The following is a 15,071-nucleotide window of genomic DNA, read 5'->3' as shown; positions in this document are numbered from 1 at the left end:
ATCGCATTGAGCAAATGAACTCTGAATTAAGTTTCGATTGAACGACTAGGTTCGTATTATTATTTGTGACTCATAGAAATAAGAATCGTCGAATTTCGATTTCGTATGATGGAGTTAGAGCCTTTTTAGTGAAAACTATAACTGCTAGTGCAAGCAAGTTTTGGTGTGAACTTTTAGTGACGGGAAATGGATGTTTCGTGACGGAAAATGGACTTTTAGTGACAGATGGGCAGAAACTTAAGGACCAAAAATGGTCATTTCCTTCATTTTGTTTTGGATTTTTTTAGCACGGTTCTTGGGCGATTTTGAGGATTTCTTCACGACTTCGACTTGGGTAAGTGTCCTATATCCAAAAGTGATTATATTTCATAAATCCATGGTTATATTCATCATTTATTTCAGATTTAAATGGAAGAAATCAAGATTTTTGTAAAACTTTTCAGGAACAAAAATTTTAGATTTGGAGGCCGAGATGTTATCGGAATTTGATAAAATTGGTATGGTTAAACTCGTAGCTGAATGGGTTGTCAGATTTTTGAGTTTCAACAGATTCTGAGATGTGGGCCCCACGGATGATTTTTGAGTTAAATTTCGGATTTTGTTGAAAGATTAGTATTTTCATATGGAATTAATTCCTATAATTAGTATTGACTGAATTGAATTAACTATGGCTATATTTGACGCGTTCGGAGGCCGATTCGCGAGGCAAAGACATAGCAGCATAGAGAATTACACAGTTCGAGGTAAGTAACAGTTCTAAATTTGGTTTTGTGGGTATGAAACCCCGGATTATGTGTTATATGATCGGTTTTGGATGACGCATATGCTAGGTGACGGGCGTGCACCGTAGGAAATGTGACTTGGTCAAATTCCATAGAACTGTGTAGTTGGATAATCTGTGGTTATCTAAACATTCTCCCTATAGTAGAGAAATTAAACCGCAAATCATGTTTAGATTATGTGTTGGCACTATAGGGACCCACAAAGGTCGTGTCCATGTTGAATTATCTGTTAAATTGTTGTTTTGTACTCGGTCACAGTTTACTTGTTTATTTTATCTTAGTCTCTATTGTTCATTATTGATGCATCATATTATTGTTATTTGGGCTGATTATCATGACTATTGAGAACCCGAGAGACTGGAGATATTTATAATTGAGTGAGGTCGATGGCCTGATTGTGATACTATAGCACGTAAGTTGTCCGTGCGGATTCAAATATTATACTATAGCACGTGAGTTGTCCGTGCAGCACGTGAGTTGTCCGTGCGGATTCAGATATTATACTATAGCACGTGAGTTGTCCGTGCGGATCCAGATATTGATACTATAGCAGGTGAGTTGTCCATGCAACACGTGAGTTGTCCATGCTGATCCATATATTATACTATAGCACGTGAGTTGTCCGTGCAACACGTTAGGTTGTCTGTGCGGATTATAGCGCTTGGGCTGAAGGAGCCCTTCTGGAGTCTGTACACCCCTAGTGAGAGCAGGTACCTACTGAGTGCGAGTGATGAGTGCTAAGTAAATGAAATGGCTGAGTGACTATGGTCCTGAGAGGATGCATATGATTTCATTCTTATTGCACTACAATTGTCATATATTTTTGTGTTGAAAATTTCTGAAAGATATTATCTTCTTTTTCAGTCAAACTTGATATGAAATTACAGTTGAGTGTTAAATATTGAAAGTGAAAGCATGCCCTAAATCTTATGTTGGAAATTACTGTAATTGGACTAAGCTGTGCAGCTCGTCACTATCTTCAACTCTTTATTTAGTATTGTTACTTGCTGAGTTGGTTGTACTCATACTATACCCTGCACCTCGCGTGCCGATCCGGGTACCTCCGGACACGGCGGTTGCTAGTTTTTCGGAGCTTTATCTGTGGAGACTATCGAGGTAGTTGCTTGGCGTCCGCAGACCTTGACTCTCTTTCCTTTCAGTTATTTGTACTGTTCTATTTTTCCATACAGTATTCTATCCGTCAGACTATGTTATCATTTAGATGTTCATGTATTCAGTGGCACCGTGTTTTGGGAGTGTTTTATGTCGGTATTAATGAGATTTTGTATTGACCTTAAATATTATATTTTTAAACTTAAAAGAAATTGTGGTTTATTGAGGTTGTCGATTTGTCTAGTATCGAGATAGGCGCAATCACAACATGTGAGATTTTGGGTCGTGACAATTCTTTTCCTTCTCCAATATCCAACCTGATTCAGAGAAACACAGTCAGCAAATGAGAAACTTTTTACGATGTATTATCGTCACAATTCAATCATTCGTTATCTAGACAATTACCAGTAGAAGAAGGGCTCTTTGCTTTGGGAATGCAACCATTGGACATAATAGAAATGCAAGTTGTGTCCATAACGATGCCGTGGGCCAATCTGTTCCAAAGGAAACCTTTTCCACATTAGCAAAATAGAAATTCGGCAAAAAACATAAACTCAGTAAACCATAAAATGATCTACTTACAGCTTCAAGCCAGTGCTGTAAAGCTAGTTTTTGAGCTTTGCCATTTTTAGATAAGCCTTTCCCTACCTGCATGAAGAAGATAAAAGTCAGTAAACATCTCAGAGTAAATTCAAATTTTTGCATTAACTTTCAGAAGCATAAATGATATGATCCAAATTTTACCTTGGCTGCTCTAGTTCTTGCCCTCGACCAACGTGAAACTGCTGTCTCGTGTTTATCAAGATCAAAAAATGAAATCGATCTATGTTTGAGTTCTGCAAAATCTAATAGCTTCCACCTGAAAATTATTCAAAACTACATGTCAGGAAAAATCAAATCAACAGAATTTTAAGCTAGGACATAATCTTTCTTTGGATAGAAAAGCATACCAGCTTTGCTCTATAAGTACTGCACAGTCTGCTAATTTTCTTCTAGTCCTAAAGCTCTTGTACACTTTCTGCAACTTTAAAGCTGCCTCGTGTTTGGGGCTGTTAGTATATACTAGAGGAGATTTCGGGGACTCTCCGTTCATGCTTTCTAACCTACGAAACTCGTAAAACTCGTGCTTCTCTTCTGTTGAAATTTTACTGAACTCCATTGCATTTTCCATTGTCCTAAAGCTGACAGTTTTTTCTATAGACATCTTTCCAAAGCCATCCGATTGCAGTACTGTTGGTTCTGTATCCAAAATGAATAGATTTCACAATGACAGATTCAAGGGAAGTTTCCAAATCAATATGAGAGGCAAGTGGGTATGAAAAGGATAACCCCATACGATTTCAAAATATATGGATCTTGAATAGCTTATTGAAACCTTAAAATCCTGCCAATAGTAATAGTATATACTTAGCATTTGAATGATTCAAATTATAATAATCAAGTGCCAAATGTAAACACATCAACAAGTATAACTTTTGTACATCACATTATGAGCTGTATTAATACACTAACACTACCATTTAAGTCTCCAAGAAAAGAGAATCAAAAGTATCATTTGCCGGAACCAACTTTTTTGCAACTTTTAGACTACAAGTTCTAAAAAATCTTTCTTTCTTAAATTTTGTATCCGACCAAAGAACTTCACATAAATTGAGACGAAAGGAGTAATATTTTATTTTTATATTTGAGCAAGTCAAGCAAGACATATTTTCTCAACAACAGCAGAACATATAAAGTGTCAAAGTGTCAAAAACTGAATCTTTTCAAATAGCTATTTCTCAATGGCATTTCCTAAAACCCAAATACCTCAGAAAACCGAAATGCATAGAATTTTCTAATTTACTCAAAATTTCAAAGAAACACATTCAAAACAGAGGGAAAAAACAGAAAAGAATCCACTTTTAACAGATCATAAGAAAAAGAAGAAACCCCAAAAACAAAAAACAGAACATTTTCACAATCTTCTTGAAAACCCAAGTTTCAGGATTACTTTCTACATATCTAGCTGGACTTTATGAATCAATGGTATTGAATATATGAAGAGGATGACATGTCTTGGGTCCTAAACTGTCTTCCGGCTGTTGTTACATTCTGATTCTTGTTTGTCCCCTGGTACAATAAATGTCTTATGGTTAATATGGTATAATTTTAGTGATTAAACAGATACTTACTTATTGTGTGATTGTTACTGTGATTGTTTCATAACAACAGCTTCACAATGTGAAATTATAACTTGTACACAATCTCTGAATAAGTGGTATGTAGTGCTCTACAAATCTTGTGAAGAGACAGTATGAAGTTCTTAATATGGGCAAAGCATCTTTATGAACTTGCATCTTACCAATTAACAAAACTTAGGCAAGTATTCCTCTCTGATCAGTAGGAAAAAAAACTTTATTTTTAACGCGATTTGTTGATCAATGTTGATAACATTCAACAGGTACGCTTTTTCACAAATGTTGATAACAATTACTTGATAAGTGCACACAACACATGTTTACTATAAATCCTAATGCTTCAATTCATTATAGCTTTTGTGCATTAACATCTCATCCAAAAACACTATCACAGAATATGAGCATAGATTGCTGCTCGTGGGATGGAGTTTATTGTGATGAAACGACAGGCGAAGTGATTGAGCTTAACCTCTGTTGCAGCCGACTTCAAGGCAAGTTTCAGTCCAACAGTAGCCTCTTTCATCTCTGATCTCAAAAGGCTTGTTTTATCTTTTAAGTAATAATTTCTTTGGATCGCATATTTCACCTAAATTTGGTGAATTTTCTAGCTTGACGCATCTTGATCTATCACGTTCAAAATTACACGACATATTTTTAGACTGTGATCAACGAAAACAAGCGTAAGAACAATCTCATTCTCAATGCTTTATATATATCTAATTTACTGAGTTTAAGAGTGCCCGTAGAGCGGTTTGACCTTTTCCTTTTTCTTTTCTTTTTTGAATTACTCAACTACCATTCATTACATTTGACGCGAGATATATAAACTAATGTAGAGAACATGGTATTTTTATATATGGAGAAATGTAGTTTTTGTATCCTTTTCAATTGCCTTTTTTGTGTTGTGGTATCTTCATTGAATTAACAAGTCGACTCACATTGCAATAACTTCTACTGAAGATCTGTATAACTAGTACTAATTTTTGGCTCTAGAGATCTTTATTTTCCCTTCTTAAACATATCAATGACTAATATGACTAGGTGAGACTTGGAATTCCCTTCAATTTCCATAGTAATGGCTTGGAATGTTATGCTAGAACAAGTCTTAGAACGTTTCATCCAACAAAACTGATCGTTATTAAAGGGTAAAAAATTACAAAGAAAATAGAAAGTTGATGCCTACATATTCTGACCATTGGTTCATCTCAATCTCATCTCAGTAGTCGTCACCAAAAGTGGTGCTATATATACCTAAAGTTCATTTTGTGGCGCATTTGTTTACAATTTGTGATGATCGTAATGGACACAAAAGCTCTAATAATAAAACATTAAGAATAATGCAACAGGAGCGGACACACGTTCACATTGGTAAGTCTTGGTGGAAAACTTTCACAAAAATTATATGTAAAAAAATAAAATAAAAATAGTTTGGATTAGTCAAATATTTTCTTATGAGAAAATTGGCACCTTAAAGAGTAATCTACTCAATTTCATGTTTATTACTGTTAGAGAACAAGGTGAAATAAAAATATTTGTGACGGCATTTCAGTGACCACCTTCTGTGGCGACTACGCCACTAAAAGAGGTACAATGTCGCTAATTGTAATAGCGACCCACATTTCACTGACAACTAGTTGTGGCGACTTCAAAAAGCGCCGCCAAATGTTATGATATATGTCGCCATTTGTTATTTCAGTTACGATCTTCTGTGGCAACTTTGTCGTCGCCACTACAGAGGTCGCTAATTGTAATAGTGCCTTACATTCCTGACAACCTTCTTTGGCGACTTAATACGGTCGCCACTAAAATATAGGTGTTGCATGTCGCCAATTGAAGTAGCTGTTTTAGCATTTTCATTTACCATTTTTTGTTACACTATCAATTCAGAGCTGCCCTGTGGTATTTCTACAATCTTTTTTTTGACTTATTGAAGCTTTGAGCTAAAGGTAAACCCTATTTAAAGGCTGTAGATGTACTTTTATGGTCTATCCATTTTATAATTTAGAAGGTTATTTTTTATTAATCTGTGTATTTTTTACCTCCTTCATCCTTAAAGCTCTTAACTTTAATTTTTGATTTTTGGAAATTGCAAGTTTCGAGTCTATCCTAAGTTGCTGGGGATGCCTTTACTTTCCTAGTTTGTACATGTTTAATCTTAAGGTGTTTGTTACCCTATGAAAAAGACATGAGCTTTCTCCTTTCACTTTCAAATTACAGAATTTTAAAAAAAAACATCTCATTATACTAGTCAAAGAAAGACATACAGTTGGCTCATTTGTGACTAGATACAATTTCAAAACAAAAGTTACCTTTAAAAGTTGCAGATGGTTGATTTTTAGCCAAATGAGGTTTCTCTACTACGCTTTTGGAACTTAAAAAAAAAAGGTAAACTTCATACTTAGAATTATTAATTTTCTCTGGAACGAGGCAGAAAGAACAAAGATGGCCTAAGATCATACCGAGTTTGTAGTTAATGAACAACAAGTGACTATTGTTGTACTATCCTTACTGGTCCCAACCACGAAAAATCTTCTTTGAATTTGCCAAACATCTTTGGAATTCATTTATTTTTCTCACAGGTAGATTGATTTGGTTTTGTTATATTTCATGTACAGGCTTGTGCGATCTCAAAGGAATCATAGATGATACAGCTGATCGAACCAATTCTTTTTCATGTTCAGCCTAATATAAAGTCATGAAAATTTTAATTTTTATCTTTTTTTTAAAGCAAACTTTTTCAATCCAATAGTACAACCAGAAAATATTTTTTTGTCACATAAAAGTAACTGAACAAGAAGAAAAAAATTATCAAGTTCATCACTTTATAATTCAGGAGCCGTAGATGCGTTCACAATATAGCTCAGTTGCATTCTAATTAGTTATTGAAAAAATTTCAAATATGTAAATTCATTACTACTCTTAGAAAGTAACCCAAATAACTACATCCTTGTATTATAATCAGCATCAAATTTTATGAAACTTTTAACCTTTAAGTCAAGGTCTATACACCAAGTAACATCCTTATCCTAGTTATAGGTGAGCTTCCTTGAATTGATTACTGTAAAGCAACAGTAGCCTTTTCCAACTATCTAATAGCCGCCACCACTAACATTCCAAACTGATAACTCCACTTCTTCTTCTGCAAAGCAACAGTAGTAAATTTCCTTGCTATGTGCTATATATACCTCAGAATTATTCAATAGAGTAACAAAGCAAAGATTTCTTGATTGTTTTGATTCTGTATAGTGTGTTGCGGAAGCCAAATATATATAGTGTGAATGAGTCACAATTACTATACCAAAAATTATGACAACCACTAAATAATAAACAAGACAATAAGACAACAATAAAAGAACACTAGAATTTACGAGGTTCGGCCAATTTTGCCTACTTCCTCGGACAAAATCAATATTTTATTCCACTCCAAAATTACAAGTGAAATAATAGTAAAGAGAGAAGATACAAATGCCTTAAGAAGATAAAAAGGCAAATGAGAGGTGTGTATAAATCCTAAACATTAGGCCTCTTTTTATAGGGTGAAATTCCCATTCAAAATTATCATCCACCGATGTGGGACTTTTGACAATTTCAACAAATCTCCACCTTGGCAAAATTCCACATCTTCAATTTTCTCTCAATAACAAATTTTGGTTGTGTCTTCATCTTCAATCTTTAGTGTTCAACAATGTTGATCAAATCCAAATAATGTTGAAACTTGACCGCAGTCACCACTTTTGTCAGCATATCAGCAGGGTTCTCCGTAGTATGAATTTTCTTCACCGTGACTCCACCTTCTTCTATGATTTCTCGTACGAAATGATACCGAACATCAATGTGCTTCGTCCTTGCATGATAAACTTGGTTCTTCGCTAATTGAATAGCACTTTGACTATCACAAAAAATTATAATATTTTTTTGTTCAATACCAAGCTCCTTTAGCAACCCCTGAAGCCAAATTGCCTCCTTCACAGCCTCTGTAATAGCCATGTACTCTGCCTCTGTTGTAGACAAAGCAACTGTTGACTGCAAAGTAGACTTCCAACTAACTAGTGCCTTTGCAAAAGTAAACACATAACCAGTAGTTGACCTTCGTTTGTCCAGATCACCCGCAAAATCTGAGTCACAATATCCAACTACAGACCGATTGCCTTCCTGCTCAAAAACTAACCCAACATCTATAGTACTATGAATATACCGTAAAATCCATTTCACAGCTTGCCAATGCTCCTTTCCTGGATTATGCATATATCTGCTAATAACTCCAACGGCTTGTGAAATGTCAGGTCTCGTACAAACCATTGCATACATCAAGCTACCAACAGCATTTGCGTATGGTACCCTTGACATATACTCCTGTTCAGTTTCATCCTTTGGCGACATAGTAGTACTTAGCTTAAAATGGGGAGCAAGTGGCGTACTAATTGGCTTAGTCTTCTTATCTATGCCAAAACGCTGTAGTACTCTCTTCAAATATTCTTTCTGAGATAAACAGAGTTTCTTTGAACGTCTATCTCTTATTATCTCCATGCCAAGAATTTTCTTTGCCTCACCCAGATCCTTCATCTCGAACTCCTCCTTCAGTTGAATCTTCAACTTATCAATTTCTTCCGAATTCTTGGAAGTTATCAACATATCATCAACATATAGGAGAAGATATACAAAGGAACCATCATTAAGTTTGCGCAAATACACACAATGATCGTATTTGCTTCTCTTGTACCCTTGCCGCAACATAAACTTGTCAAATCGCTTGTACCATTGTCTAGAAGATTGTTTCAATCCGTACAACGATTTTTCAAGTTTGCATACCATATTTTCTTTTCCAGCAACTTTGAATCCTTCTGGCTGAGTCATGTAGATTTCCTCCTCCAAGTTTCCATGTAAAAACGCAGTTTTTACATCCATTTGAACTAGTTCCAAATCCAACTGTGCTACCAAAGCCAACATAATTCTAATGGAGGAATGTTTTACAACTGGAGAAAATACTTCATTGTAATCAATTCCCTCCTTCTGAGCATATTCTTTGGCCACCAATCTTGCTTTGTAGCGAACATCTTCTTGGTTAGGAAATCCTTCTTTCTTTGCAAATACCCATTTGCACCCAATTGTTTTCTTTCCCTTCGAGAGATTGGCCAATTTCCATGTATGATTCTGATGAAGGAACTGCATTTCTTCATTCATGGCAATCCTCCACTTATCTTCTTCTGAACTTTGTATTGCGTCTTTATAAGTGGTAGGAACACCATCAGCTACAATTGAGGTTGCACAAGCAACCGTCTCTATGAGACGAACAGGTTTCGTTATTGTCCTTTTTGGCCTGCTGGTTGCTATTGATTCAAGTTGTTGTCGAGGTTCCTGAGTTGGAATCTCCCTCTCTACTGGCTCTTCTTACAGAGGGTAATCTTCATGAGTTTCCTCCTCTGCTTCTTGTGTAGGAAAAATAAATTTTCCCTCAAACTCCACCTACTTTGATGCACCACCAGTTTGTTTGACATCTTCAACTGTCACTTTATCTGTTATGGCAGATTCATCAAAAGTAACATCTCTGCTGAATATAATATTCCTTGTCTCTGGACACCATAAGCGGTATCCTTTGACTCCAAAAGTAATCCCCATAAATATAGCCGTCTTTACTCTCGGATCCAATTTTGACTCTTTCACATGATAGTATGCAATTGAGCCAAACACGTGCAAAGAGTCATAATCTACAACAGGTTTTCCATACCATTTTTCAAATGGTGTCTTGCCATCAATAGCAGCAGATGGTAGACGATTAATGAGGTGGCATGCATATGTAATTGCCTCAGCCCAAAATTCTTTGCCCAAGCCAGCATTGGACAACATACATCGTACCTTCTCCAGTAAAGTCCGGTTCATACGTTCTGCCACTCCATTCTGTTGTGGTGTATGTCTGACAGTGAAGTGTCGGACGATGCCATCATTTTTACAGACCTTATTGAAATGATCATTTTTGTATTCACCTCCATTGTCTGTGCGAATACACTTGATCCTCCTGCCTGTTTGATTCTCCACCACCGTCTTCCATTTGAGAAAAATTCCCAACACTTCATCTTTCCTCTTCATTGTATACACCCACACTCTTCGAGAAAAATCATCAACAAAGGTTATAAAATAGTCCTTCCCACCCAATGAAGGTGTTTTGGAAGAACCCCAAACATCAGAGTGTACATAATCCAAAATGCCTTTAGTATTATGGATCGCTGTATCAAATTTAACCCTTGTATGTTTTCCTTTGACACAATGCTCGCAAAACTCCAAGTTTCAAGTCTTTACGCCTTTTAACAATCCTTGATTAGATAGAGTTTTCAAGGATTTCCCTCCAGCATGTCCCAAGCGCATGTGACATAGCCTGGTTGCTTCTACCTCTTTGTCATCACTGGATGTCACTGTTGCTGTCCCAATAACTGTACTACCACGATAGCGGTACATGTTATTGTTCTTCCGATTGGCCTTCATTACCACTAGTGCACCGGAGCATATTCTCATCACTCCATTTTCTGCAATGATTTTGAACCCTTTTGATTCTAGGGCTCCCACAGAGATGAGATTCTTCTTCAAACCCGGTACATATCGAACATCTGTTAATGTTCTGATCATTCCATCATGGCTCCTTAATCTTATTGAACCAATGCCATATGAGGTAAGAGGGCTGTTATCCGCTGTGTGGATGACTCCATATTCTCCTTCTTGAAAATTCACGAACCAGTCCTTGTTGGGACACATATGATAGCTACAAGCCGAGTCCATCAACCATATGTCTGATGATGTTGATAACTCTGTTGTAACTAATGAGAAGTCTGAATCATCACAATCAGCTACATTTGAATCCATAATGGCCTTTCCATTGTTATGTCTGGCCTTATTCTTCAACTTCGGACAGTCTTTCTTCCAGTGCCCCTTTTCTCGACAAAAGGTACATTCATCTTTGCTGGGTCTAGATATCGACTTGGATCTTCCCTTCTTAGTCCTCGTTTGATTTTGAGGACGACCCCTCACAATTAGTGCTTCTCCTTCTCCGCCCTTCTGTTTTTCTCCCTTTCTTTGTTCATAGCTGTACAAAGCCGAACAAACTTCTCTGAGAGAAATTTCGTCATTTTCATGGAGTAGAGTAGTTTCAAGGTGCTCGTACTCATTAGAAAGTGACCCCAACAACATCAAGGCCAAGTCACCATCATCAAAAGTTGCATCCATATTTTGCAAATCTATGACCAACTTATTGAAATTGATGATATGTTCATTCATTGTGGTACCAGGAACATAGGTGAAGCAAAACAGTCTCTTCTTTATGTACAATTTATTTTGACTGTTTTTCTTCAAAATTTTATCCTCCAGTGTTTTCCATAATTTACTTGCAGAAGTTTTCTTTGTGTATGGATATTTCTGCTCTCTAGCAAGGTAGGATCGAATGGTACCGCAATCAACACGATTGATAATTTTCCAATCTTCTTCTCCAATAACATCTGGCTTCTTTTCTTCAATGGCAAGATCTAGCCCTTGTTGAAAAAGAACATCTAGAACCTCGCCTTGCCATATCCCAAAATGTCCTGACCCGTCAAAAATTTCTACCGCAAATTTTGTATTTGACACAATTCTTGTCATAAGCGAAGATGCCAACGATGACGTATTATTGACACTTGATGTAGATTCTTCTTGTTTATTGTCTACCATTTTGACACAAATATTATTTAGTAGCTGACGACACAAATCAAGATTATTTCCTTTCTGGTGTGGAAGATCAGACTAAGCTGCAACCACAGAGTATACTCAGACAGAACCTTGACTCAGTTACCAAGATAGATCTTTTCTGATGTGGAAGATCAGACTATGCTGCAACCACAGAGCATACTCAGACAGAACCTTGACTCAGTTACCAAGATAGATCTTTTCTGATGTGGAAGATCAGACTATGCTGCAACCACAGAGCATACTTAGACAGTACCTTGGCTCTGATACCAATTGTTGCGGAAGTCAAATGTATATAGTGTGAATAAGTCACAACTACTATACCAAAAATTATGACAACCACTAAATAATAAACAAGACAATAAGACAACAATAAAAGAACACCAGAATTTACGAGGTTCGGCCAATTTTGCCTACTTTCTCGGAAACAATCAATATTTTATTCCACTCCAAAATTAGAAGTGAAATAATACTAAAGAGAGAAGATATAAATGCCTTAAGAAGATAAAAAGGCAAATGAGAGGTGTGTATAAATCCTAAATATTATGTCTCCTTTTATAGGGTGAAATTCTCATTCAAAATTGTCATCCACCGATGTGAGACTTTTGACAATTTTAACATAGTGCAGAAATGGATTATGGAAAACTTGCATTGTTTCTGATATTTGCCATTCTCTGTAGACTTGCTTTCTCCTCATCCGTACCTCATTTGTGCCCTAAAGATCAAGCTCTTGCTCTTCTACAATTCCTTCAGAAATCTCTTATCTTTCTAAATTAAACGTTGTTCGTATCAAGGATGAGCCTAGACTTAGACTTGGATCTCACAATTTTGAACTGCTCGTTAAGAACTTGACCCAATTAAGAGTGCTCGAGCTTGACTACGTCAACATCTCCTCCACCTTTCCTCTAAATTTCTCTTCTTATTTAACAACTCTACGACTTCCATACACGCAATTATATGGGACATTGCCTGAAAGAGTTTTTCACTTTCCCAACTTGAAATCTCTTGAGTTATCTTATAATTCCCAGCTCACAGTTGGATTTCCAATGTCCAAATGGAATAGCAGCACATCGCTCACGGATTTAATTCTCTCTAGTGTGAATTTTACTGGGAATATACCCGAATCATTTATCTATTTAACTTCATTGTATGCACTGTACATGGAATCTTGTAATCTCTCAGCGCCTATTCCTAAACCTCTATGGAATCTAACTGGTCCAATTCCTTCTAATGTAAGTGGTTTGCAAAACCTAAACGAACTCTGGTTGTCATTTAATTACTTGAATGGGACTATACCATCCTGGATATTCTCCGTCCCATCACTAGATTGGTTAGACTTGAGCAATAACCATTTCAGTGGCAAAATTGAAGAGTTCAAGTCCAAAACATTGAGCATAGTTGATCTAACACAAAATCAGCTGCAAGGTCCTATTCCCAAGTCACTCCTAAACCAGCAGAGCCTAATGGGACTTCACCTTTCTCAAAATAATCTCAGTGGACAGATTGCTTCAACCATCTGCAATCTTAGAACAGTGCAGTTGCTAGATCTGGGAAGTAATAATTTACAGGGAACAATCCCAGAATGTTTGGGTCATATGGATAGTACTTTTGTTTTGAATTTAAGTAATAATAATCTTAGTGGGACAATTCAATTAAATTTTGGTACTGGAAACATATTCAGAGTCATTAAATTGTATGGAAATAAGCTAGAGGGGAAAGTCCCAGGATCTTTGATCAATTGCAAGTATTTGGAACTACTTCATTTAGGTAACAATGAGTTGAACGACACTTTTCCAAAATGGTTGAATCCTACCAAAATTGAGGATTTTAAATTTGAGATCAAATAAGTTGCATGGGTCCATCAGAGCTTCAAGGAATAGAAACTTGTTTGCAAAACTTCAAATTCTGGATCTTTCATCCAATGCATTTAGTGGGAATTTACCAGCAAATCTTTTTGATAATTTCCAAGCCATGAAACTAATTGATGAGAACAGGAGAATGCTAGCATATGTAGAAGCTGCATCTAATTTGATATTTACGACAAAGGGATTGGAACTTGAGTTTTCTCGAGTTTTGACTACTAATAACATGATTATCGATCTCTCAAGGAATAGATTTGAAGGTTGTATTCCAAATACTATTGGAGGTCTCATTGCACTTCGTACGTTGAACTTATCTCACAATGGCTTGGAATGTCACATACCACGGTCACTGCAACATTTATCTGTACTTGAATCATTGGATCTCTCATTTAACAAAATTTGTGGAAGAATTCCGCAACAACTCGCATATCTCACATCACTTGCAGTCCTAAATCTCTCACACAATCATCTCGTTGGATGCATCCCTAAAGGAAATCAATTTGATACTTTTGAGAACAATTCATACCAAGGGAATGATGGGTTACATGGATTACCACTCTCAAGAGGCTGTGGTGATGACGGAGTAACACAAGCTACAACTCCAGTTGTGCTAGATCAAGAAGAAGAAGAAGAAGATTCATCAATGATCAGTTGGCATGCAGTTCTCATGGGTTACGGTTGTGGACTAGTTATTGGACTATCCATAATATACATAATGCTGTCAACTCAAAATCCATTATGGTTTTCCAGGATGGTTGTAGAATTGGAACAAAGAATTGTTACGAGAATGAAAAAACACAAGAAAAAATATTAGTGTGTCCAGGTATTCAACTTGATCTCTATGCAAATTCTTTTGATTATCGATGTTTTATAATCTAACCATTTTAACTCTAATTCTTAATTCATTTTTGAACATTGCAGGTTTCAAGTCAAATAAGTTGCTGGAGATGCAAATATAAGCCTTTGTCTTTCATAGTTTATTATGATGTTTCTTTAAGTGTTCATTACCCTATGAATAAAAACATGAGTTTTCTTCCTTTAAGACTCAAACTATAGATTTGTCTTCATTTATCCATAGTTTGTTGCATAGAGATTATTGGTTGAGTTCATGGCCTTAAATTATATCATTGCTTCCTATAATCAGCCTTATTATTAGTTGATTAATTGGATTCGACTGCAAAGCCAGTTCAAAAATTTATGAAATTATTCTTATCTTTTTCTTAATTACATAAAGTAATTTCAATGGAAAACTAAACGTTAACCTGTTAAAATTGTTTTTGATATGCTAGTTCACTGATTTCTCTTCCTTGCTGAGTGTTGGTATTAACTCAATCGATAAATATTCCTCTAAAGTTCAAGCATATATAGCTCTAACATTCAAGCATATAACCTAAAATCTTAAGGCAATTGAGAAAGTAATTCGGGATTATCTT

General features: G+C 36.1%; 1 protein-coding gene and 1 pseudogene across 1 annotated transcript; one reads left to right on the top strand and one right to left on the bottom strand.

The window, feature by feature from the left end:
• Window positions 1-284: 284 nt before the first annotated feature.
• Window positions 285-3,135, bottom strand: LOC108943100 (IQ domain-containing protein IQM2-like; the record flags this gene model as incomplete). Its single annotated transcript, XM_018766815.3, has 6 exons — window positions 2,846-3,135; window positions 2,640-2,754; window positions 2,478-2,543; window positions 2,301-2,389; window positions 2,186-2,212; window positions 285-315 (listed from the first exon to the last, which is right to left on the bottom strand). Coding segments are annotated over exons 1-6 (582 nt in total), but the record flags the coding sequence as incomplete, so codon positions are not given.
• Window positions 3,136-12,401: 9,266 nt separating this feature from the next.
• On the top strand, window positions 12,402-14,674 carry LOC104116725 (receptor-like protein Cf-9 homolog; annotated as a pseudogene).
• The last annotated feature ends 397 nt before the right edge of the window (window positions 14,675-15,071 follow it).

Source organism: Nicotiana tomentosiformis, chromosome 11, assembly GCF_000390325.3.
Source record: "Nicotiana tomentosiformis chromosome 11, ASM39032v3, whole genome shotgun sequence".
Taxonomy (NCBI): domain Eukaryota; kingdom Viridiplantae; phylum Streptophyta; class Magnoliopsida; order Solanales; family Solanaceae; genus Nicotiana; species Nicotiana tomentosiformis.
Note: the sequence above shows the minus strand (reverse complement) of the source record. Positions and strands in the feature narration are given on the sequence as shown.